The sequence below is a fragment of the Temnothorax longispinosus genome, chromosome 5 (genome assembly GCF_030848805.1).
Source record: "Temnothorax longispinosus isolate EJ_2023e chromosome 5, Tlon_JGU_v1, whole genome shotgun sequence".
Classification (NCBI taxonomy): domain Eukaryota; kingdom Metazoa; phylum Arthropoda; class Insecta; order Hymenoptera; family Formicidae; genus Temnothorax; species Temnothorax longispinosus.
Genome location: NC_092362.1, coordinates 1,837,795 through 1,864,904, shown reverse-complemented (window position 1 = coordinate 1,864,904; position 27,110 = coordinate 1,837,795). Strand labels below are relative to the sequence as shown.

General features: G+C 37.8%; 1 protein-coding gene across 3 annotated transcripts in view; it reads right to left on the bottom strand.

Annotated features, from left to right (window-relative positions):
* Positions 1-439: 439 nt before the first annotated feature.
* Positions 440-27,110, bottom strand: part of LOC139812575 (RNA-binding protein 38) — a 31,909-nt gene continuing 5,238 nt past the window's right edge. Inside the window, exons 3-7 of one of the 3 annotated variants that reach the window (XM_071777471.1) lie at positions 22,206-22,611; positions 20,945-21,071; positions 18,430-18,490; positions 4,169-4,557; positions 440-3,053 (exon numbers count right to left, since the gene is read on the bottom strand). In XM_071777471.1, the coding sequence (XP_071633572.1) occupies positions 2,893-3,053; positions 4,169-4,557; positions 18,430-18,490; positions 20,945-21,071; positions 22,206-22,611 (1,144 nt within the window). In that variant the 3' untranslated portion in view covers positions 440-2,892. Of the gene's footprint in view, positions 3,054-4,168; positions 4,558-18,429; positions 18,491-20,944; positions 21,072-22,205; positions 22,617-27,110 lie in introns of all 3 variants that reach the window. The other 2 variants (XM_071777472.1, XM_071777473.1) reach the window with 2 other exon arrangements.

The window sequence follows — 27,110 nt, the reverse complement described above, 5'->3', positions numbered from 1 at the left end:
TTTGCTATGTATCAGATTGATACACACAAAGGATACGCATAATTAATTGATAAGAACACATGAGGTTTTTCTCTTAATGACAATATATTTGTTTTCGGTTTTCGTGAATCTAGTAATAGAGCGCATATTAATATTATTGAGGATAACAGGCAATATATATTACAACCTATTTATATAATTAAGTCTATATATACAATGGGAGTATAGGATATTCAAAAGAAAGATCGTATCCATGATAAGAATCCATTTCTTTGCGTCTTCATCGCAGATTTTCTATTACCATCCTCTTCACTTGTAGCGGAAGCCTCAGCGTGTTTTTATAACAAATTCTTCAATCACGTATATTCATAATTCCATCCATTCGTTAAGTACTTGAACAATGCTATATAATTAATAGTGACAATAATGATAATAATAATAGTAATAATAAAACGTAATATCAATAATATAATAATAATAATTTATTTTGCTATTACGTTATATAATAATACTTAACACTAAATTCTCCTAACGTTTTCTCTTTCTAACTTTTTACAAAAAGTTTCGCTTTTGGTTTTTTTTTTCCGTGTCCATTAACTTCTACTTACAAATCTAACAAACCGAGTTAACCTCGTTTAAGGTTTGAAAGGGTTTGGGACTAGACAACGACGTTCCTCATAACCCGATCCTAGTTGATTACATTTTGATATTCCTTTAGCTCTCCTCACCCTTTCGTTGAGCGTCACTCTTGTACACGAGTTAACGCGTCGAGCGTTGCACTAACGAAATCGCTGACTAGTTTCTAATCATTACGGCTACTCGACTGTGCTAATTAAGGCACTGAATCACTAAGAGTAGACGCATGTACATTTTCTTCTGAGTTTTACGAAAAATTATCGATTAGATCAAATGTCAGAAAATTATCGCCGACAATAATCAGGCAATACAAATGTTTAAAACGTACGCTTACGTTTAAAACGGATACTCTCATCAGAATCACTAATCGTTACAAAAAATTAAATTTTTTCTTGGATAGCGATAAGATGTGTTAGGCTCGCTCCGTATCAATGAAAGTGATTTATCAAATAAAATCGATTTACTCCTCGATCCTCTGCGAGTTCGCATCGCCATAAAATTGGTCGATGTTACTTGATCATTTAGTATCTAGTTGCTTAACACAAGGCCTCGAAAGTAAGACACTTCGTTGTTCGCTGATGTGCGATTTTAAGGCCACCGCGGCTAGATAAGACGTTTTCGACAATCATGTACGCTTCATTTTTTTTCTATAAATAAGTCACATTTATGATTCTATCTCGGTAAAATCAATTAATATCTCAACTAGTAATACGCGTAATATTTTATAGCTTGTAATAAATATCGATATATTTATATATATATATATATAAGTAAAATAATGTTTTGATAAGCAACAGAGAGCCGAAACAAGCAGTGCGCACGAATTAATATATCGGTAGACAAGTACTTTGGAAGATATACCTTGTTATTATAACGTATTCTATATGTAGATATATTTATAAACGGTATCTATAATCAATTTTTGAAAAAACATAATAATTATGTAAGAATTACAATTATATATAGTTAAAATTATTATATATTATGATAATTATAACTATTATATAATATTTAATTATATGTTACGTGATATATAATAGTTATAATTATTACATATTATAATTATTATAACTATATACATATATGTGAACATATCAACATGTATATTTATATTAATAGCAAATTCTTATTCGCCAAGGAGGCTATAAATTCCGTCTCTCGCTTTCCTAAGGCGTTATCCTAAAAGTTGATCCATTACAGACAAACGCGACCTTTTTCTTCATCGGAAAACGCGCGCGAAAATATAACTTAACAACTTATAGCACTAGAAATTTTATTTATCATTACGTTTTTTATGATCTACTTAAAATTTAACTAAAATTTAAAACACGTCCTCTCCGAAAACGCGCATCTCTGTAACTGATTCTAAAACTATTACGCGGACTTCTCGCATTAATCTTCGTCGACATATATTTTTAGCGCATTCAATTAACTTTGTCGAAGACATATCGTGTGTCATAGCTACGAATGTTCTCTGAAGAGAAGTTTCTCGAACGACACCGTTAAGATTGCTTACAGAATTCGTATGCGCGAACGATACGTTCGATTTAGGAACCACCGACGAAAATGTATAGGAGCACAGAATTATAATATTCGATAAATTTAAAAATCAAGATATGTTTCAAAAATCATAACGTGTAGTTATTATACATTTCGATACATCGCCCGGTTGTGACATTTTAGAATACACATCAAATATTAGAATAACGTGATGTTCGAAAGCCAATAATAGGCCTTTCACGCACATAGCTTTTAAATACGGACCAAAGTACGTTCACTTAAGCCTCTTTTTTCGGCTCTCAAGTTCCGAATCGTTCGCACGTCGAGGATCACTTTCCCGAACGAGCGATCGTTATAATTATAATCGTAACTCTAAAAATTGTTGCGTCTTTTCTAAAATTCCACGTTATGTTGTGTCGAGCGCGCCAGTTATCCAGGCTCTATGGGAGAAGGGAGAGGAAGATTCGATCGGGGAGGCGAAAAGGGAAGAGTACAGATTGTTAGCGAGAAGTTGCGGGTCACTGACGGTCTGTCGCTTCGTCGAGGCTCATCCTCTTCGCCTCTTGCGATTCTCGCGGTTGGTGTATTCAGACATATTCGCGAGACGTAATCAGGAACATATAGAATTCTCGAAAAATAACTAATAACGAGGAAGATGATGAGCTGATCCCCGAAGACGACAATCGAGGATCGAATGTGTCGCGCAGCTCTGTCACCCGTTTCTGTCTCGTAGAAGGCTTAGCTGCAACTATCTCGTGACGGTCTAACGCTAAAGCTTTATTGCAATCTGGCCTCCTGAGGTGTTGTCTGATACGGTAAGCCTGGGAAAGCTGCTCCAGCTGCCGTTGCCGCCGCCGCTGCCGCTGCCGGTAGTCCTGCGGCACCTGGCAAAGTCGCGTACGTGTACGGTCCCACGTAACCTGCCGCGGCTGCATTAGCTGCAAGGAAAAATTTATGTCTCATAAGCATCATGCATACTCAATATAATAATATGTTATTTAATCTTATAATTGTTTTTATTGAAACTTTCATTACAAAATTCTCATTTCTAAATTCGTCTAAAATTTTACACATGAGAGATAACACATCTAGCGTACGTGTTCGAGGTAAAATATCGTTCCTTGATACGTAACAGAGATCATAGAAAAAGCCATACGCAAGCGATTTGTGCGCGTTGAGAATCTTATTGCGTGCCTCAGCTTTTTCTTTATAGTGCTATACACTTGTAATACGTAAAGCGGATAGTGCTTTCTCTCGTTGACCACCATCACTCACCGAGAACACCGCCACCATCACCACAGACAGCACAGACAGACTGGCAATATATTATGCGTCAATTTTATAGTTCATGAAGCGCATGCAAGATTTTATCCTGTTCGTTATTCGCCCATTTTCGAGCATCGAACAGTGAAGAGACTTCGTGCGCGAAGGTATAAGCTAATGTAAGAAATACATATGCAGTCATTAAAAAAAAATAATAATAAAAGTATGTAAGAAGTAATAAGAAAAGTGAAATTCTATTTCATAACTTGAAAATTTTTGAACTTACTGAGAATGTTCCTGCTTAATTGATATTGATATGAGGGTTGCAAAATATTCAACGATCGAATTCGAAAGAAAGCGAAATATCTATTTATTAACATATATCAACACAAAAGACGTAGCGGAGTTCCCACGACGGATCCGTCCGGAAATGCCGAAGGCTTTTGGAAAACGTAAAGGCGTGTGTGTATAGAATAAGAATAAGCGATACTTCATTGCATCCGCTTCGTGACGACATTATACATCCCCGACATCGGAATTATTATTCCCCTAACCATGCATAATTTGGTGCGTAGCAAAAGCTGCGCACATCAGGTTACGCGTTTCCCCAATTCAATTCCCTCCGCATTATCCCATGTATCCCCCGGAACCCCTTGTGAAAACGAAAACCAGATCCTGTGAGAACCCCGCTTGCGGATAAGCGCACTACGGACAGTAGCCCCCGAGGAAAGTGCGGCGCAACCCTCCTATCTTCCCTCCCTATCTTTTTTTTTTTTTTTCTAAGATCTACCGTAATCACGCAGCACGGACGGCAGAAATTGCGGCAGGAGAGTTTTCTCCAACCGTTGCTGCTGATGCGCCAACGTCGCACCGGGTCCGTTTTGCTGTTGCTGTTGGTGGGCTTGGTGGTGGTGTATCGGATAGTTGCTACCCTTGCTCTGGACACTATTCAAACACGTACCAGCCGCGGCCGCGGTGGTGTACGGATACGCCTCGGCGAAGTTGTACGAGGTGCCCGGGTAACTCGCCGCGGCTGCCGCCGCGTTCTGGTACTCGTAGAACTGCGATGCCGCGGCGACGGCGGCTGCGTGGCTCAACTGCGTCGTCGGCAGCGGTACCAGACCACCTGGCGCCGCAGCCGCCAGGTAGGGCGACTGGTACACGTAGCCCGGCGGTACTCTGCAAAACGAAAATGACCGTTAGTTACGGATGTCAATGCAATGTCGGGCGCAACGACACTCGATCTAAGGCGGCGGATGTTTGTAAATTAAGTGCAATGCGACGCGCACTGACGGCAATATTACTTTCTGAAGAAAGAAAAAGAAATTGAATGAAGCGAAATTAGCTCTTGTTATGTAGATCAAACGCTCCATTTCGTGCTAATGTTAATGCGAATATTAACAATCTTACAGATTAATCTGTGCGAATAATTGTATTTTATTTTACATGTCAAGTCTGATTAAGAATAAGAATTATTTGCCGTAACTGGTTAAATAAAACGCCGTCTAGTCCGCTAAACAATAATTTACAAACAAGTACACCTGTTTTGAAGCGATCGAAAGCCATCGGACAATGCTCCGAATTTTCGAAAAAGATGCAACGAATAAATACGATAGCTTTCGTTCACTTCAATTATATACTTCTCTCATTTTATGGGATATAATGGAATTAGGAAGGAAAGATAACGTACAGCAAATGTTATTCGTGTCATGATTAGGTATAATTGTGCATGTAAGAACATTTTCTTCGTGTAACGTGTAACGTGTACAATTCGCGATGTCCGTTATAGGTCGTCAATCGGAATAAATATTTGAAAACTCGTCTGTCTCTTGATTATCTTGATGAACGTATAAAGATAAAGATAAAGACAGCGATTATTTAAATGTCCCGAGAATCGACGTGGCAAAGACGTGGTTCGCACGAACGTAACGCGTGTTTCTACACCGTCGATTCGTCAACGCGAAGAGCATGCGCGGCGAAAAACACAAACTTTCTTCATTGCGTTTCGCGTTACAAGAAGATTCTCGGCTCGACGGTCTTTCGCTCTCGAGCAGCTCTCTACCAACACCAAAAGCACGCAACACCAAACGGCAAAGTGAGCGAGGGACCGAGTTCTCTTCGACCGATCTTCGCGCATACGTAACATACGGACGATCGATCAAAATGCGCTTCTGTGTGTTTCGATATCAATCAATACGCGTGTGTATGTGTGTGAGCAAGAATATTAAGTGTACACCATGTTTTGTTTCATGTTCCAAATTAGCATATCTTCGAAAGGTTTAACTTAATCGTACCCTTAAGACGAAACTATTTTTTTCTTCTGTTTTCTATATACAAGATATGCGAGCTCGGATTTGTGATAAAATGTTCTGTACACAAGTATTGAAAGTCCCGCGCTTTCTCTTAGCTTAAATATTTTAATAATTAAATCGATAATTAAAATTCTACTGAAGCAAATTTTATTTAAAATTAATTGAGAAGTCAGATTTTATTTCCACATTCTCGAATTTATTAAAATTCAATAATATTTTTGATAATACAAGATTCTTCTAATACAGTCTTTTATCAAATGTTTATTACGAAAAGAATCAATTCCATATTTATTGGCGAATTCATTAAGAACTGAGAGAAACTCGCGTCTTCTAATACATTTGTATACATGTGTGCATGTTCAATACGTGCATTCTGATGATATGCCAGTTGCAATATTTATATTATACAGAAAAGCAACCATTAATTAGAAAAAAAAATTACATTTACATCGTTCCTAAGATACGTATTTTTATTTTTCTAGTTAAAGCGCGTTTGAATAAAATTCAAAGAATGTTTGAAGAGTTTGTAAATATAAAAAAATATCACTTCACTGATATTTCATCACAGAAAATATACAATATACCTACATCGGTATCTTACTTTTGAAAGGCAAATCACATCCTCGTAAAAAAGAGAAATCAATTAACATCAGGATGCACGGTAAATGTGTAAGTATATGTGCGTGCGTGCTTACGTTCGACGGATAATTCATTGGAAAAAGAAAGGAAGACGGGGAAGCGGAAGGAAGTAAGTCGATGTGAAAACGGTAACGTTGCTCTCAATGTGGTATCAATAATAAGGCGAAAAACGTACGCAACAATCCAAGAAAAAAATCTTTCACGTGTTGGCAAAACAACAGCAAACCAACGACAAACGTGTATGTAGGTGACTGCACGAAATATAAATACTTCTCGGCACACGGCACACGATTATCTAACACCAACGTTAGTACCTAAATTCACAGATCTAAGGAAACGTCCCGAGTTCGCTATTATCCGATTTTTCCTATCTTTGGATATGCCGTAGAGTATCTTAAAATAAGATACACGTATATTTTTATAAATACTTCAGACTCTTTTTTGCAGATTTAGGGGACGAACTCGATATTCCTATTCATTATCACTTGAATCATATAGAATGCATAGAAAAAATAAAAGATTAAACTGATATTTTTTTTGCCACTTGCCATATTTAATTGGAATATAATAAAAACATTATTATACTGAATATTGGTGTGTTAAAAATTATGAAGTTTTTTATTTTATTTAAATAGAAAAATGAGTAAAATAATATCGCATTGTGAATAATGTTTTCGTACAATAAGTATGTTTATGCGCTACACTATCCAGTAAATTTGCTCGTTACGTTTCGCACGTCATTGCAACGACGAGTACAAGCATTGTTGTCTGCATGCATTCATGCATGTGTGTGCATCGCATTCGTTACGCATTATGTAATGTTTTTATCAGTTTTATTCTTAGAACGTGTCGAGTTGTCGAAATTACATCACTGTCACGTTACTGCATCCCTTAAATCTGCGACAAAGTGCATTTGGAAAAAAAAATATAAGACACGTCACTTAATTTAGATTACTCCAGAATATATCCAAATTCAGAAAAATCGACGCTAGACGTCTCAAAACGTATCCTCGTACGAAAGGAAGAAAAAAAAGATAGTACATCTCACGGCAGTGCCTCCGTCTCCCTTACGCTTTCTCTTTTACTCTTTGCCTTTCTTTACTCTCCTCAAATAATAACGCGCGGAAGATCCCGACTGGCGAGCGTTCTTCGATCACCCGCGAAATTTGTTCACCGATTCGCAATTGTTTCTTATCGATCGACGTGTACTCTGCGAATACATAAAAAATATATAGGATAGGTAAATTCGTTTTCTAAGTTCGTGTGTACCGTTGTGTTTTAAAGTTTATTGTATATATTATCTCGAGTAATTTACAATTATATGCAATCAATATTTTGCTAAAGGCTTAAGCATATACAATAATTTTGAAAATTTGGTTTAATCAATTTGACAAATTGACTAAATAAATATTGATAAGAGAATTAAATATTTAACGTTTAACATGGAACGTAAAACGAAAATTATTATATATATTAAAAAGCATTTATGAAATTTAAAAATACTAACAAGAGTGTTGACCTCTCTATAAATATAGATAGACAGAGTGATGCAAGTTTTGAAATCCTATTTAAAAAATCAAACTTGAGATTATAATTATATCTCTGTACAGTCTGATTGAAATCGGTATTGACTAAACCTAGTTTCGGCACGCGATTCTCAATAAGCTGTATAAACGCATATCGTACATAGTCAATTATGAATTGAGGGCCAACAGATATTCGATAACTGATTACACGGTAAAGAGCGATTCCGTAGTTTCGAAACAGAGGCCGAAGGAGCCCGGCCTCTTTCCCGGAGACAGCCCTGAACTTTTTAGCGGATCGATAATAGCCAGTGTCCAGTCTGCGAAGGAAATCAATATGTCGTCCTGCGGCTCCGAACGGCAGAGCTCCTCCGCAACGCGCCGGATTGGTGCCCGGTGACCATTATCACACAATCGCAAACAATCGAGAGCGCTTCGACACGCGTGTCGTACGTCGCTTAATTCGAACGAGCATGTCAAGTCGCGTGCTGCAACGGGGGGAGGGAAAGAATCACAATGGCCGTAGAATCGACGACCTTGAATTGGAGCTGTCATCTAGGATGGATGACCCACGCGGTCGATGAGCATTACATGACGCGAGGAGGACGAAATTATAATAAAGATAAAAGGAAAAGAGCGATATGTCGCTATAACGCTATATATAATGTCGCATTGCGGACGAGCGGCGTTTTTTATCTGCACCTTTTGAAGAGGATCCGAGCGAGCGAGAATCCGATTCGCGTCAAATTTGCCTGGCGATTTGCGAGGTGAATTGCGTTGCCCGCGGGACATTGCAGCGTGTAAGAAAGTTATAACAAAGATGACTGTTCTAAATGAGCGTCCTTAGACAGGAAAAATATCTATCGCTTTTACGCCGTACTCCAAGAGACTATAATCTTTCTCTTTCTCTCCATGTTTGCTATAACATTAATTGTAACTTTACAACAACCTTACAACACATATTTATTCACATTAAAACTTAAGAGACTCGAGCAAGTTGTATGTTGTTTGTAAAAGGAAGATAAAATCGGCGACCTTGGCGCAGCGAAGTGCAGTAGATCGAGGAGCATAGGAATAGAAAATTTATGCACTGATGTTGTGCACTTTTTTTATCTCAGTTCCAGTTCTAAAATATTTGCTCAGTTTAAAATGTCTCGCAAATTATCATCGAGGTATCTCGACGTTGTTCTTAACTGAGATAGAGAGATTCGCTGAAGAGTAGAAAAATAAAAATAACGGAGAAGCGTGACATGATAAATGAAACTCGACACGTTGCGCGGCAATCGATCTATCTGTACAAACAAACGCACGGAAATTAATAGGAGTATTGCCAATTTTATTGACATCGAAGACTGTCAGCCACCTGCTGAACTTTTCAGTGACTCACACACACACAAACAGAATACTTAAAGATTAATTGATGGACAATCGTTAAAAATATCTCGCTTGTTCTTTCGTTCATTTTAGATTTTCCACTGACTCATACTTAATTCCTGTTAACTTAGAAGAAATCATGAACAGAGATAAGGAATACAATTTTCTAGTTAAAACAAATGCTGAAAGAAAAATTATATAAAAATGTCTAAATATATTTATTTTCTCGAGATAGCAAATCAAAGTTTTATCATATTTTAATAACAGCTATTTCGTTAGAATAGTTATCGCACGGTTAGGACAGAATATCTGTAAACGTTTGAGAAAAAAAAATATAAAACCGTATATTAATCCTCTATGACAAAAGAAATTTCTGTTTCATTACTGGTCCAGAATTATCAAGTTGCATCAACATTCGATATTTTTTTCGTGGCCTGAAAACAAAGAACAGACAGCCCGCGAGTGACGTTCCCTTCTTCGTACAGTCTCGCTTTTCCATTGCTTTTTTGCTTCAACATTTTCCATCGAATTTATCTGTCGGTCGCATCTCAGCCGAGGTACGTGCATTATGGATAGCTCGCGTGTCCTCAACCCCTCTTTTCCCATTCTACGTGTTCCATTCTGTTCTCCTCATTCCACGTATGTTTCCAGACTGGCGCGTCCGTCCCCGTCCAGATGGCAATTTCCAATCCCAATTGCCCCCATCGCTGTTTCCCTCGTACTGAGCGACAAGCATGAGGAAATCTCACCGAACGCAGAATCATTGAGAAATTATCACGAAAGACGTAATAAAATAAAAATCAAATACGCGGCCGTGGGCTTATTCTTTCTCTTACTGTTATATATTTTACTACGAGTGAAGATTTTTCATGTTCTAGGATAATTCCCACAATATGTAAGAAAGATCAGGATGTACGACAGTCACTTAGCAACGTTAATAGCAAAAGTTTTTAAATACATACAATCAAGGGAATGCGAGAGGGAATGTTCATGAATTGCTGATATCCACGTGGCGTGGGCGAGAAAATGTCCTCGTATTATACATGTCTCGCGGGAATTAATATAATTGATGGGAAATGCATAGACTATTTACGATCTCATAAAAAATTATAAATGATGTGGGAAAAGATATGTCGTGTTTTATAACAAATATCCGGAAATAACTTTCACGATCACGATATTTTTAATATACGTATGTTTATACAAATACGTTTATCCAATGGCGATGCAACGATAAGATATACATATAGAGTTTCATCAAGATATAGAGTTAAATTCCACCAAATTGTCATTATCAAAACATTATGACATTTATGCCAAGATTTATTATAGTTTAGGAAGACACACGTGGGTTACGTGATTTCCCTTAAACGCACGTATCTGCGCATTTAATCAGATTTTCATAATGATACCGTGAGACATCGTACGAACCAGAATCATTCTGTCAAATTTCATCGGAAGCCATATTCATGTACATAGTAATAAAAGATAAACCGCTAATTGATCGCGAGAAACGCATCGATCGATCTCATCACATCAGCGATAAGAAAAACAATGGAGGCGTAACGGGCATACTAATTGCATTCATATCACCGGTTTATTTTATACATGACGTGGATAGTCGCAAACTTTACAAATCAAACTAGAAAGAATATTGATTATTTTCCGGTATACGCTTAAACTCCAATAATTATGGATTATTTACGTTAAGAGCTCGAAAGTTTTTGCTAAATCAAATCTCACAATCATAAAAGTAAAGAAAAAATGTTCTTTAATATACTTAATACAAATTAAATTCTTTCCCGAGAAAAATCAAAACGTAATACTTAAATTATTTAATATTAAACAATAAACGGTAAACTTCTATTAAGTTAGGTAAATAGAAACTTTTATTTCACTTAGAAATTTATGAAATTAGAGAAGAATTTTTAAAAGAACTTGCTCATGCAATGCGGAGACGAAATAATGTCCGACAAACCTCATCCTTCGGCCCGTATTTTTCGTCCTTGAAACCTTCGTGTAAAAATAGGGCGGTCGGTTTTAACAGACGCATAATTCCTACAATGAAGAAGCGCGATGCGATGTACGACCTTTTACACGATCGATGTAACATACGAACAGACAAAAAAACGTACTGTACGTACGTCACATTACGGCGATTCCCGCGAGAATGAATGCGCACGCTTGTCACAGCAATTTAAAAAAAAAAAATAGCGTCAGGATCGATAAAAATAATGGCGGTCCCGGGAGAAATTTTACTAATATTAAAAAATATAAATTTGCGAAAGAATACAAAGTGAGTTGAGCGACAAACAACAAGCTATAAGATTTTTTATCTGAATAGAGTAACGGTACGTCACAGCAGAAATAATTTACACTTTCAACTGTGTGAAACAGAAAATAACTTGCCATGTATGTAAAATATCACTCTTTATCAATTATTATTATCATTATCAGTCTTTATCAATTTTTTAATCACTGCGACGAAATATTAGGAAGGAAACGTGTTTCCCGGTAACTTTTTGCCGCGACTGCCGACAAATAAGCCGCGTCGCATCCTGAAATTTCCGCGTCCCTTTGTAAAACGCTAAACAGAAAGGCCAGCGAGGTGAGGGACACAAAATCGTTCCGCAGTCACGAAGAGATCCCCGTATCGTCCCTTCGTGACGGATCTAAGTGACCACCTTCGATTTCCGACGCAAAGTGGCAGCGCACCGCGATTAGAATCTCCCGACTTTTCCCTACGTGCATTACCACGCAACTTAATGACGTAGTATACAAGGGGGGTGAATCGTAGCGACAGGGGTTGTTCAATCAACCCCATTAATTCGTGCGTGCGGGCCGCTACGACCCCCATAGACTATGGGGCGATCGTTAACGGTAAGGACGATGAAGCGGAAATGCGCGTTAGCGAAGCGGAAACTGTCGAAACACCTTGCACGATACGTTACGACACGAAAGATCCATGATCTAGTAACCGATATATCTCTTCTCTTTTTTTATTTGTAGAAATGTATTAATCGATAGGCTATTGATAGGCGTGGGATTTAATCTCTGTTATCGAAGGAATCTAGCTGTGATATTCAAAAATATCTTTAAAAAGAAATAATCGCGTAATGTCTCGTGAAATATACAATACACATAAATCTGTACACGATTCCCGATAAAGCTAGGTATCTTTATCACAGATAAAATAATTTTCAATCGGATGTTTTTAGGGATGTTGAACACGAACGCGAAATTAATTTCATTAGCTCCGGCGTTAATGTAATTGCAGAGGAATACAGTTGAACAGAGAGAACAGCTGAACAAAGAAAATGATGCTTTAAAGACACACGCTTCGTAGGCATTTGAATTAGCGATATTTCCATTTCGCTCTCGAGCGACATTTACATAGGACAAGGTACATCGGTCAGCGCGTAATCTCGCTATCATCTCCTTCCGTATATACTCGCGCGCGATTATTAAATGTGTCACGGAATGCGACGTGGTCGATTTTACACGCGTGCGGATACATCGGTGGCACGTGGTGCCCCGCGACCGTCCGCGATCGCGCGGCAATGCGTTTCCGCATCGCATGCGAGTGCACGTAGATTTCTGTGGATGTGTGTATGTTTGTATAGTACACATGTGTATGCCGTCGCGTATCCGTAAAGCCACCTGCGCACTCTGTACGCGCATGTGTGCACCGGGCGCAAATGTATATATGCATGACGGGCCGATGCGCAGTGCACGGATTGTGCGGGCGCCGGCGCCGTGGATAATCCAATGGGATGATCTGCCAATCCTTGGAAAGCAGACCGGACCAATGGTGACTGCGAAGGGTGGTGCCACACGACGACTTAATTGTTCTCGGTACGCGCAGATCCGCCAAGAATATATACGATTCGGCAAACGTGTACGAATTAAGAAACGCGAGGCACATGCTTGGAGAAAGAGGAAGATTCTTTATTTTACTTTCGACGAGAACGGGAAAACGTTTAAGAATTACACGCATGGATTGATAAAATAATACGCGGTAATTGTAGGATTTATGTTTATGCTATTGCTCGTATTGTAAATCAATCGTTGGCTTTTATTCAAACTAGAAATAATACGCGTTAATGCAAATTAAATTGCCCCTAAAAAAATCAGGCAGTTTCTTTACTCAACTTCAGGAAGTTAAAATAAACGCGTGACACCGATAAAAATATATTACTTTTACCGTGTTACACGCAGTGAAGTAAAAACGACAGATAGACAGCGGTAGACGAGGGAAATTTATTTCTTACGCGTTCACTCGAAAATATAATTTATGTCTATATCTCAAAGTGCGTGACAGTTCTCTAAAATTTCGGGGAGATCATCCGGAATCGCGCCGTTCTAAAATTCGAGATGCAAGTTTAAATGCGGCCTCAATGTATTTATGTAAATGCGATACAGAACGTTCGCTGCTGTCTCGCGGTGCGATGTTACGGCTTGCGTCAGAAGAGCGACGACGACAGGTGGATGGGAGCCGCGGCAATGAAAATAGAAATGGACCTTTAACACCCAGCACCGTTTCATCTCTCCGAAAGAAATGGGCATACATCTTATTCCCGCCCAACGAGACGTGTGAGACGGAAATTAAATACCGAAATGTGGTACTCGACGTTAGAATCGACTGTTTCAAAGGACATGAGTCAATGTTTTTTACGAATGAGTCAGAAAAAGTATACCTTTTACTAAGGCAGCATTGTATACCACATAGAAGATACGTATCTAGCAACGCGGTGACATATTTTTGAAGCGTTCCATGTTTACTTTGATGTACAGATATCGCTGAATGTATATAGATCAAATTAGAGAGAAGTGGCGTAAGAGCCCGCAAATACGACCGTACATTTAAAAAATGGTGTATTATTCTTTCAGGGATAATTAGAACTAAACAATGTATGACATGACTCTCGCGAACTATTCTCGCGAAATAGAAAATTCGAAGCAGGAAGCATTCATCTTGAGCCAAGAATTTGAGTCATCTCTCTTAATTCAGTCACGATTTTCGGTATACATATAACATTCGGGTATAGCAGCGAGCGGAAATGATGCGCGAGAGCATAAATAAGCGTGGATTTTTTAACACGGCTCGACGCTATATCGCCTTCGTAAAGACGGCCTTAAATTGCGTTAGAATCCTCTCGATAGGGCCTTCGAGCAGTGGCGGCTCACTGCAGTTAGAGAGAAGCTGACATGAGGGACAGGTGGTGCTAAATAAAGACTGGACCGTCGCCAGCCGCGGCTCCAAGATGGCCGGCCGAGACGTTCGGCGTCGTCGTTCTTCGTCGTCGTGGTCGTCGTCGTCGTCGTTGTCGTCGTCGTCGGCGCTCGCTTACGACACAAATTTACCGTCGGACGGAACCGTCTCTGACGTCTACCGCAACGTCCGGACCGGTGTTGGATTTCACTTTTCCACCTACGTTTCGCTAATTCGAGGACGCGCGTCGCGAACCACGCATCTACGCCTATGCGTGACGCCGACAGCGACGTTTTTGCCAATAACGCGTGTCGACGTGCTAAATGCGAATTTTCGGACGACATAGTCTGCGAATATTATCCCGTGACGAAAAACTTCGCCAGTGTGCAACAGCGCTGCGCCGCATTGCACTCCGCAAACATAAGGAAAAAAATTATTTTCAAATCCATCTAACATCTAAAAACATAATCAACAGTTCTCCTTTTATTGTGATATATTATGCAATTTATTTTAGTACGTTTATACAATTGCAACTTTCTTTACGTTTAAAGGTGACAGTAACGCGAGCTTTTAAAAGTAGAACTAAATTAAAACTAATTGACTTTATTAGAGAACCTTTGGTAATTTGGATCTGTAATTTCGATCACGCGAGAGTCAATTGGCCTTTGCATGGGGCTTCGCCGGATCGCACAAAAAATGAACCCCCTTCATATGACGCTTCTATATATTCACGCTTCTTTCATGTGATTGCGACACGTTTCTTCGCGAGATGAGGAAAGTTAGAACCACCTCTCCCGCGACCTTTCATTAAGAGGCGAGAAAAAAGGGAGTTTCAGATTACTCCGTATAAAAAAAAATCACCGCAAAGAGCGATAGCGAATCAAACTATAAGAGTTTCTGCCTTCTGCGTACGTATACACCTTCTCCCACAGTCGCGAAAACAAAGTAATTGGTAATCTCGAGCAGACTTATTGCCATAATGACGATCCTACAATTGATACATGCTGCTTCCGATAATTAATACTGAAGTAAATTAAAAAAAAGTTATCCACGACGACGCCATGATCCGTTCCGCGACTTCATGACGTAGAGCTATATGTATATTTATGCCGTGTTATTTGAAAGTTCAAAAAAATCACCCACGTACAACACCAAAAAAATACAACACCAATAGCGACACCAAGTGTAGTGTAAGCCTTCACCACACACACAAGGTTATTAATATTATAGTGGTTAGCGGATCCTATACAGTCTCGACGGGTATCCGACGGGTATTTCGTGAAAGACACTTCGATCCACCTTATCGCATTCCAAGGAGGAGTATACTCATCTCGCATCGCCTCCATTGCGAATCCTAAACTGATGTGTTAGCTTTACAGAAATAATTTCGTTGAATCGCTCTTCTCGTCCATTTCGAGCATGCGTGAATTTTTCTCTCGACCACATCTCTCCCGCCGCGTCTTAATATTGCTTATTTAATATTGTTATATGTTCATTTATATCGCGAATAAGATTAATGATCTAGGAAGAGACAGCGATTTATTAAGCGGAATTCTTTTTTTGCAAAAAATTACCTCAATTGTTGGTACAATCGGGTGAAATTTATGCGTTTTCCACATTTCAACGAAATTTTCGTGCGGCATTGAAGAATCCACCGAGCCAAACGAGGTGAACCGCGATAGGATCGATTGTCGCGCAATCAAAAATTAATACACGCCGTTCGTGTCTCAGTGCCGGTCGATTTCCGGCGGAGCCCAAAAGAAGAAAATCTCCCAGTTCGCGAAATCGCGGCCGCGTTTCTTTTTATTCAACTGAATTCCAACGTTTCTTCATCCTCTCGGCTTCTGCACTTAGCTACCATCTATCCGTTTCTCCGTTCTCGCGGAATCGCGAAAGGCGCTTTAGGCGAGCAAACGAGGCACGAGGAGAAGCCTGCATGGCCTACGTGTGTCGAAAGACTAAATATTTATAAGCAATGGCCGGACGGTTCGTTGGCGGATCAGATACGCTTCTTCCTTGGCTTGCGTTAATTTAACGAAGAAACCTCCTATTTCGTAATTTATACGGCTCTTTATGCCATTCACATTCCATATTTCATATCACGGTTCTTTAATTCTAAAGAGGAAACAATGCAGCCGGATTGATAAAATACGTTTAAGGGGGGAGTCAGCTTAGCTACAAGACTCGTTAAAATGTCTAATAAAATACGTCGTTCGTTTCGACTAAAAAACAAATAACCCAACACAAAAGGAAACATTGTGAAAATTCGTGTCTAAAATTGGAAGACGCTTTACCCTCGCTCCGTTTTAGTATTCCCGCCACCATAGGCAAACAAAAGGAGTAATTATAATTAACGGAGTACAATATACACATAAGAAAATAAAACAAATTGCCGAAAGGCAAAATTTTCAGAAATACGTTAAAGTGAAGAAAAGATTATGCATTTAAAAGATTGTTTAAAAAAATAACCGCTCGGTAAGAATAAACGAGTAACGCTTTACTCCCTAAACTCTAATTGCGAATTATTAGTTTCAATGATTAAAGACCGACAATTGACCGAGAAAATTACGTCAAAAGTTTCATTATTTTTCAACTAATTAACAGTATAATACTGCTCGAATACTGCTATAGATTGAACATATCGTTCTTTATTTTAAGATTTATTTTTCTCAATGTGTTAATGAGTAAAAGAGAAAAATTAGTTATAAAGAATTTGCAGTTTTGGTGTCTCGAAGTGATTCTTAAAGATTTTAAAATAATAAATATGATCTCTCGAATTATTTAATATCTGAGATAACATTGTTTAGATTGATAGCATTATCCCTTTCGTCTTTCTTTTCTATGCCTGTTTATAATTAAAAAAAAAATTTGCCGATCAGACGAAGTAACGGACTACAACGTTTCGATTTTATTTTATACGAGCGGTAAAACGTCAAACAAATCAAAGAGGTAACAGCTATCTAAACTGCAATTATTATTGCTACGATTATCATTATTATTATTATGCTTATTAAGAAAAAAAAGTGTGAAGAGTGTAAAGATATAATATTAAAAAAAACTAACACCAAATAACAAACAATCGCAAATCTCTCAGCAACCGCAATCATTATCATCACTTCACGTCAGTTTCACTAAGAAATAAGAAACAAGAAAAAAAACCACAGTCAAAAAAGTACGTTAGGAGAAGAAGAACAGGCCGATCCCCGGAAGATCTTCGCTATGTACTTCATGGAAAGAAATTCGTAGGTACTCATACGTGTAGATTTCTGATACGTGTGCGTGTGCCGCTTTCTCTCTCATTCCCTTTCTCTCTCTCTCTCGCTCTTTCACCGATCGCTAATACATTTGCCCTTTTTTTCTCTCTTTCTTTTTCATGTCTTTGTCTCTCTTTCGCGTTAATATGGGGTCCTTAGAATGGCCCTTGGCCGTCTCAAGGATCTCGGAAAGAGAACTCTCTGCCCGTCTCCTTACGCGCGCGCGTCAGGATGCTGAAACGTCATATATATGGTGTCTTAAAAAAAAAGCTCGTAAAATTACTCGACCGTGCGGCTCCGTTAAGCGAATGGCTTGTTGGCTCTTAAACATTGCATTACCGACTATTAATTACCGTCGTATCGATATTCCCGAGAAATTCTTGCGCAAAACTAAACGACTCGTGTGTTCGCTGCAAGGATGGATTTCAAAAATTTTATTCTCATCGATAATTCGCAAAGCCCGAAAAATTCTCGATTCCATTTACAAGATATCGATCAGCAAATTTACATAATCGCTGCGAAAATGATCGATTATTTTGCAATTTAACTTGCCTACGTGATAATTGAAAGAAAAATCGCGCGCGAAAACGATTTCATTGACTTGCAGCGAATAAATTCGGTAGCCATCGATTATAAACGATCACGAGGATTCCTGACTTAGGCTACTTTGATCTAGCTACAGTTACGACATTTAAGTTCTTAATATCCGTCGACAAAGCACATAAATGTAGACTCACCCGTATTGTCCGGGAAGCACTGTTGGATAACCAGCCCGGATGCCTGCAGCGAACGGGAATGCTAGAATCACAAACATAATCGGTGAATCTCAGTTTTTAATACCTAATTCTATATTTCTTTATTATTATAATTGAATCGCTTAATACACTTAAACATTCTTTTGCTAAGTGTTAAGAAAATCTTAAAAATTTTGTTTTTGTATCGTACAATGAAACGTCTACCTTTTTCGAGAGAAATTTTTCTATTACATTGTAAGCTTAATCATTCGTAGCATTTATGATCCAGGATCCTATAGGATTTCATCATATTATTTCACACAGTTAATAAGAATAGTAAAAATAATTCATCTTTTTAGTCAGAAATCTATGTCATGTGTCAAATCTTACAATAGTAATGTCATGTTTCATTCATTGGTATAATCAATATAAAACTAGTATCTGTTTAAATTCTGCCGGATCAATACGGGATGAAATTATCATTACAAAAATAGCTGGCGTAATATCTCTCAATCTCGAAGAGATAATCCAGCAAACAAAAATTCGCTTGAGTCGTCATAAATTAGAAATCTATGCTTTCCACGTTGATGACTGAATAAATCATTCGATTTTAAAGACTCGCAATCGATTCGCAAACATTTTCATGTTTTTTGACATTATTTTGTTTACCAAAAATTTCTGATAATGATTATTCGATAATTGTTATGTCCTATGCTATTTGACGGTGTAGCACCGTCGAATAGAAATAAATAGAAGCAGACACATTGATGTACGTGAAACATGCGCACGAATCCACGTACTGATGCTTCAATGGCATGCTCGCTATCTGAGAGTACATTATGGCGTGTAATAAACTTGAAATGGCCAATAGTAACCGAATATATATCACGATTCCCGTCCTATCAAGAATATGTTTCGCCCTTCCTGTTGTAACATGGCGCAATATAACTTTTCTAGTATATTTTATTATAGTATATTTTATAATATATTTTATAGTATAGTTTATTTTCAGAAATTCAATATAATTGACAAAGTTTTATCTTTCCCCTTTTTAGAATTTTACGTACCAAATACAATCCTGTTATATTTATACATAGATAATTCTAAAAAAATAAGAGCAGAAGATATAGAATAATCAACTTTACGTTTTTGTTATACAAAAATGAGTAATTTTCTAATCAAAATCGACTCGAGTCAAAATACTTTTTGATAGAATATTTGAAGCTCTGTCCAGAACATTCAAAAATTAGATATGTTAAAAAATATTTTAATCTTTAAAGCGAACAAACTTGAAAAGTTTCCACCAAGAAATTATAAACAGCCACGACATCTTCTATTCTTGTTTTTATTGAGTGACGTTAAGTGTTAGTAAAACTTTTGTCTAAAAATGAGATAAAAATAGAAGTGGATATAGAAAGTAATTTACGTCATCAAAAGCAATTGCAAACATTATAACGTATACTGGCAGCTAAAACTTGACTTTAAAACGAGATTCTCACTCAGCATTAAACTGGAGATAATTCTTGTATCAGAAAAAAAGAAAGCCGGACAAGACCGGTACTCGGGTTAACGCAAATTTAGACTTAGGTCTCGAAGCGCCAAGCTATGCTGGCTCAAAGCCACCAAGAGAGTTCGAGAGAATGACTCAGGGGACACTTCACTACTTGGCTGATCGTCATTCGTGCTTTTCGTTTCACATCTATATACGTTGTATAGTTTACTTGTATATAAAATCATTATTGTGTTTCTCGTGATTATTTCTTGGATGAAACTTTGAAGAGTGTGCCATTTCAAATGCTACAATAACAATATTTTCTATCTGTCGCAATTAACGTCAAAAATAAATTGCGTTGATAAATGTTTCTTCAAACTTAGACGTATACGATTACTAAATAATGCGACAGATTTCTTATCCTACATGTGTGTCCAAGATGCGCGTATTGCAACGAACGAAGTTGCAGAGCTGGCAATGTATCAACAGCGTAAAACTCGTGACTGTAACACGCAAATATCAAAAATACGAAATTCAAATACGATGTTGTTCCTATAGATAGAAGATGTGATCGCGATTCTTAACCGGCTAAAAACGCATAGGTATAATGATTTAATCCATGTTATCCAAAATTAAGGTTTGAATAATTTAACGAAACTTCATACGAATACGACTAAAAATTAAATTCGAATGTCTTGTTAATATTCGTGAATTTCATGACAAAATCAATACTGATTAAGATGGTATTAAATCCGTTTTGCATAATTAACTTTATTTCCATATAATTTAAAGGCCATTGAGAATAAGTGAAGTGGAAGGCAAATTAGTATAAGTACCTTTTCATCAAACAAAATAATTCATTCATAATAGTAGCTTATCGTGTTCGTATATAAGAATCGGTCTAGCAATCTTGAAAGTAAATTGATGTGATACATCAGAAGATAAATTTTGCATACCATAACAAGAAATTAATTGGCAAATGTTCTACTAGTCTCGTAAATAAAACATAAAATAGAATATACTTACTCGTTTGCAAGTTACCCCTGGGCTTAGCTCCGAGAATGGCCAAGTTTACATTTGCTTTGCGACCGTCGATAATAGGGTTAGGATCTTTGCATGCCCTCTCCGCCGCCGGTCTATCTCCCATAATTACCTACGCATAGGTTAAATTCAGCTTTCCATTAATTGAGAATAAGCCCGGATATGTATTCCTCACGTACTCTATAAATCACTAGATCTTTTAATGGTTGAAATTCGTAAATGAGACTTTCATTTTCTATTCGACGAATATCTTGAAAAGCAAAACGACTATTGTCCTCATCATTCTTACTTAATACACAATTACCTAACAGGTCAAATTCTTTTCTTAGAGAGAGTGCAGTAAAGATTAGTTATAAATATGAGAAAGTAGCAGAGGTAGCGAAGTATTGCACAACACATTATTATCAAGTTTCTCGTAAACAAAGATGAGATACGATGAATTTCAAATTGTAACAAAACTCGAAGGGAAGGAAGGAGAATCTTGAGATCTTTTATTGTATTCATTCTAACTTAATTTCAAATGAGTACCATTTTTTGCCATGGATAGGCTAAAAACAAATTCATCATTACGAAAATAACGACATGTGCCCTAAAACTTTAATAAAAATATATTAGTGCACCAAAAATTCTTTTCAAGAAGGTATAAAAAGACTTTCAAAATTTTTTTATTAGAAAACTATTGAGTTCTTTGGAAGATATCTCGACTTATAAAAACCTTACTGCTGATAAAGTATTTTTTAATAAATATTTTTTAAATTAGTTATCATGTATATTTGATTGGTTTAATGTTTCTATCTAATACATCTTCAAAATTAGCAAATTAAAGAACTACAAAAATTAACTATATCTCACTGTTAATTTGTCCAGGAACAATATTAAGAAAGTACAACGAAATTTATTTTCATATTATCAGCATACTTATAAATACACGCGATACAAAGAAACAGATATGAAGACTTATACGACGTAGATGCAAAAAAAAGGGCATTATCTCGAGCGGAAAGGCTAAGCTTATGTGCATATGTAAAAACAGATTGATGTGGTCTCGTTAATAAAGTTATCATAGTCAACCCGGTTGAATATAATAGCTAATCGTATCGACTGACTGATAGGTATTTTTTGCCATTAGGTCGACAAAAACTACAACAGCTGCGAAACGGAGAACAAATTTATATGACTTCGATTTATATCAAATATCGCATTAAAAATCGAATATATGCAAATATATTAATACGTAATTACTTACGAAGCCATAGCCCCTGCTTTTGCCAGTCTGTCTGTCCGTGATGACGACCGCTTCCTCGATATCCCCGTAAACGTTGAAGTGTTCCCTGAGACTTTTATCGGTGGTATGATAGGGCAAGCCACCGACGAACAGCTTCGTCCATGTCGTGTCCTTTTGCTGCGGCGTAGTACCGGCGAGGGCCCCCAATCCTTGTACCAATTCGTCGGGTCCTGGGGCACTCACGGTACCTACAGCACCCACGGCGCCCACACCGAGACCCGCGGCACCCGGCATCAGCATCCTCCAAATTTTGGCGAGATCACCGCCAGACGGAACAACGACTTGCTCAATCTTGACACGTTCTTTGGTACCTCGGTCAACGTTAATAACACCACAAGCCGTGCAGCATTTAGACACGGAACGCTCCCTATTCTGAAAACAGAAAAAAATCTGTATTAAAATCGGAGAAACTATAAAGATGAAGAAAAGAGATAATAAATTAAGAAATGTAGGAGTATTTCTATACTGTGATTTGAGATTCAGAGTAATTAACAAAATCAATATTTTTTAACATAAATTCTTCGATAAAATTAGAATCGATATTTCTTTTAGGAAAATTCATAAGCGAATTTAAGGTAGTATGTTTTACATCGAGAATCTAAAGAAACAATAAAATTTCATTTTTAAAATAAAATGTTCACACAACTTTAGAAAATTTATAGCTTATTTGTGCCATATGTTAAGAACAAACTTATTTTTAACTTTATAAAATTAAAATGTCATCTCGTAAAGCATTTATGCAGCAGGGGAAACTCGTTTTAAAGAGAACAAAATATTTTGAATGAAATCGATACGTATGTATTTTCGTCTCGAATACTTCAGATTTAAATACTGGACGAGAACGATGAGTAAAATCTGCATATAGCACATCTACTTTTCTTCCATCTCGCTTATGTAAAATAGGCATAACAGAATATCTCAATCTTATCTCATTTTATAAAAAATGATACTTGAATTTCGTTATTTTGCCTTGGAAGAAAGCAAAGAGGAAATTTATATTTATTTATTTGAAAAAAATCTCATTTATTATTGAAATGTTTTCATTTTCGATACACATTAAATGCTTTTTAGACAAAATAATCATATGTCATGCATTAAGCCTCTTTAAAATCTGTATAAATTATCGGACATTCTCATTCGTTTTAATGATGCTTGATCTACATTGTGCTCTCAAAGTAGTATGTTTGTTACGGGAGGATTAATTTGTATGTCGCGTTACTGTCTAATTCAGTTGCGTCCAATTAAGGGGGGCGCACGCGTGCGGTTTAGAAGCTCTGAAAAGATCCAATGCTCTGCACCCTTACGAGGGTGAAAGAACCATTGCACTTCGTCATGCAAACTCGATGCATACATTTGTGCGAGTTTTGCGATAATTAGGTTTTAAGCGTGCAACCAAACCGACACGCGTACTTAGCGCGTACATTGTAATGATGTATATGTTTTGATACGTACGTGTCAGTATGTATATTGTATCGACGCAATTGTTCACGACGGTGAACGAAGCGCTATTCACTTTTCTATTGAAAAATTTTATTTTGCTAATTTATAAAGATATACGCGGCTCTCACTCACGTTGGCTTCAGTGAAAGGGGAATCATAATTGAGTGAAATGGATGCGGAAATTCTTGCACAAAAAAGAGATATTGTCCCTACTTAGGCGCCAAGCAGAACTTTAAAAAGCAATTACCGCAACGACATGGAATTACACTAATTACGCTTAGACACTAAATATAATTAATAATTGTTGATATATATCTAATCAATTAATTTTGAGCATTAGATGAATTTCTTCGGTGTATATTTTCCGTAGAAATTATAGCGTAATGTGTAAAATGTATTTTTATTGTCTAATATGTCGAAAGATAGAAACTTCACTTTTATGAAATTTTTTACGCTATGTTATTAGAAGTTTAGAACTTCGTTAAATAGTGAAATTTTGCTTATAAAGATTTATAAAAGTAAAATCCTGTGCACGAGAATAATAGAATTTTCCCTCCGTAAATCATATCGTGACATGGTTTCAGCGATAAAACAACGAACAACGTATAAAAATATTAAAATTATTGAAATATAATTCATGATATTGTTATTGTGTATGTATATATATATATATATATGCTTAATATACAAAAAAATTAATATACATTTCCAATATTTCTATTTTTAAAAATCCGAATACGAGATAATCAACGATCAATCATACGAAAATATTCAGCATCACAAAATAAACACTCAAAAATACCGTTTGCAATGCAATGATGCAACAAGGTACGCACATGCGCGCGAATACATCTGCACTCGCCACTTCCTGCAGTTCGAGCAAGCACGAGAGCCGAAGGGTGACGAAAACGAATCGTCTTCTAGCTTCATCTGACGCGTACATTACTTTCGTCTACCATCCCTCTCTAGCGTGCTCGAATCGATGACTCTTTCGGACACAAAGGGAACAGATAAAAGCTCCCTTTTACGTAGAAACTGAACCCCTGCATCTCGGGGAAAATCCGACGGGTCGACAAGGACGGCGAAGAAGCGAGAGGGCTTTACCCCGAGCGACAAAGAGGGCCATACGGACGGAGAAGAAAGGGCAAGGAGGAAGGACCCTGACCTCCATCCAAGGCTCTCTCTCGCACTCTTCTCTAAAGAAACCTGAAAAGAGAGCCAGTTTTGCTCCTCACGTAGAGGTAGAGGTAGAGAACGAAACGGTCGAGGGAACCAGGTAGTAGGGCATTTTTCGTACGGCTCGTCTTTCGAGTTTCTGCAACGCGTTCAGCGGCGCCGATAGAAGAGGGAGAAAGGGCCCTTTTTCCCCCGTCACGTCCCTTTTCCTCTCACTCGGCTTGGCGTTTTCAACACACTCTCGCTTCTTCTTGCCCGAACATATTGTGCGCGCCGGGCCCTACGGCGAGGGCAGAGGGGCCTCTCTACTCTAACCCCCGCCTGTTCTCCTTGCCCATCCCTCCTTCTTCTGCCCTTTCCTACCGGTACTTCGACAGAACGACCGTCGGTTCCCGGTCGAGATCCCCCAAAACGACGGCAGCTGCTGCAGAAAACCGGTGCAGCACGCCGTATAATCATATTGTTGTATTGCCATCGCCGCCCTCTCCTCCTTCACCATCTTTCGCTCTGCCCTAGACGTCCTAGCTCAATTCGTACGAAACGCTGCCCGAAAAACTATTTTTCTTAGCGCTACGATTTAGCGAATCACGATCAAAACTACTTTCTGTGATAACATTTATATTCCAAATATATTGCAGCGTAAAGCATAACTATGCCGATAAAATCCAAAATCTAGATTCGTAAATCATTACAAACCAACCTAAAATATAGTTTAATACGCTCTATAATTTGTGCGTTAACGATCTTAAATTCTTTTTTAACTACTACTTGGATGAAAGATGTTTCAAACAAGAATTCGATCCGTGTAAAAAATCATAAATAACTTTGAAATCTCAGACGCAATCGTGTCTAAAACGAAATTATGTCCCCCTTGATTATACCATGCAATTTTCTTTTGAAACATTTCTACGAGTAATTAAACAATAATTGAAGGTTGTTAAGTCTAGTGAACTTCCATATATGATACCATATTCAATCTCTGAAATGTTGTCATAACATGATACAGATAATTCGCGAAATAAGAAGTGTTAATAGCAATAATTTGAAACGAAGGCGATTAATTTCTTAAGTAACAGTATATTGAATAATAATTTCTGTAAGCTAAAACAGTTTCTATAAATCACAACTGTAGAAATCTCATTGCCATTAAAAGCTCGAAGCATAATATCAATTATCTCACATTTACCTACATAAAGCGTACTTTTATCTTTAATCTTTGAAATCTCTTGTAGATCACAATTTATAAATTAAATCCCTTTTCACTGCAAGCATGAATGATGTGAGAAAAAATACTTTTCATAATATTTCCGAGCTTTGTGTGCTCATGCTGTGAAAACGCACTGTCGGCCAGTATTGGCGTTAGTAAAAGCAGTTTCAACCCTTTAGGTAATAAGAGGCACGGCTTGCGGAGGGTAGAAACAATGGCCTGTACGCCGGCTGGCTCGTAAGCCGGTGGAAGCATACGGCGCGCGACGGCAATCGGAATACTTGACGATCGCGGGACACGAGAATTTCGACGAATTTCCAGCTGTATTTACTGACCGTGCCCCGCGGAACGCGTTGTTCCGGAACGACGTGTACTCGTGTGCTATTTCGCACACAATAGGATCCGTTTTGAGACGAATTAGATCGTAGGATGTGCTTTGCGCGACGAAAACTTTACGGAATGTTTAAAAGAGCGCTCGTTGAGAAGCACTGGTTTTTAATAGCTCACACGTGGACTATGCAGACACCCCGCGGTGCACGAGAAGAATGTACTTCTCGGACGCGCCGCACTTAGGCGACAAGTTCCTATCGCGGCGAATAACATCGGGACGTCATTGTCTTTTCGGTCGCATTGAGCGCATGTGTGCAATGTGCATTCGGTTCGGCACTGGCCAATTGCCATGTGCTCCACGAAAGCAGCCGCGAAAATATCCTCTCGGCCAAAGTCGCAAAGGCCAGTCTTTCGAAAAACACGTGCGACGCGTGGCTTTCGTCAGGTTTCGCGAAAAGGTGTCGGATATACGCGAGTTAATTGCAGAATCGCGAGTGAAAAGCGCGTTAACCTAAAAACAAGTCTGGTTTTAAGTGTCATCGCTGAGAATCGCCACATTGCGTCTTTTCACATATAGAAATATCGCAATCAATAAGATAATAAAAGAAAAAGAAATTACTTTTGATATCTTTAAACTTATTGTTAGTAATATGTCTTGTATAACTTTCCATCAAATTTTAAATTATATTTACGATCAAAATAGAACATCCTAT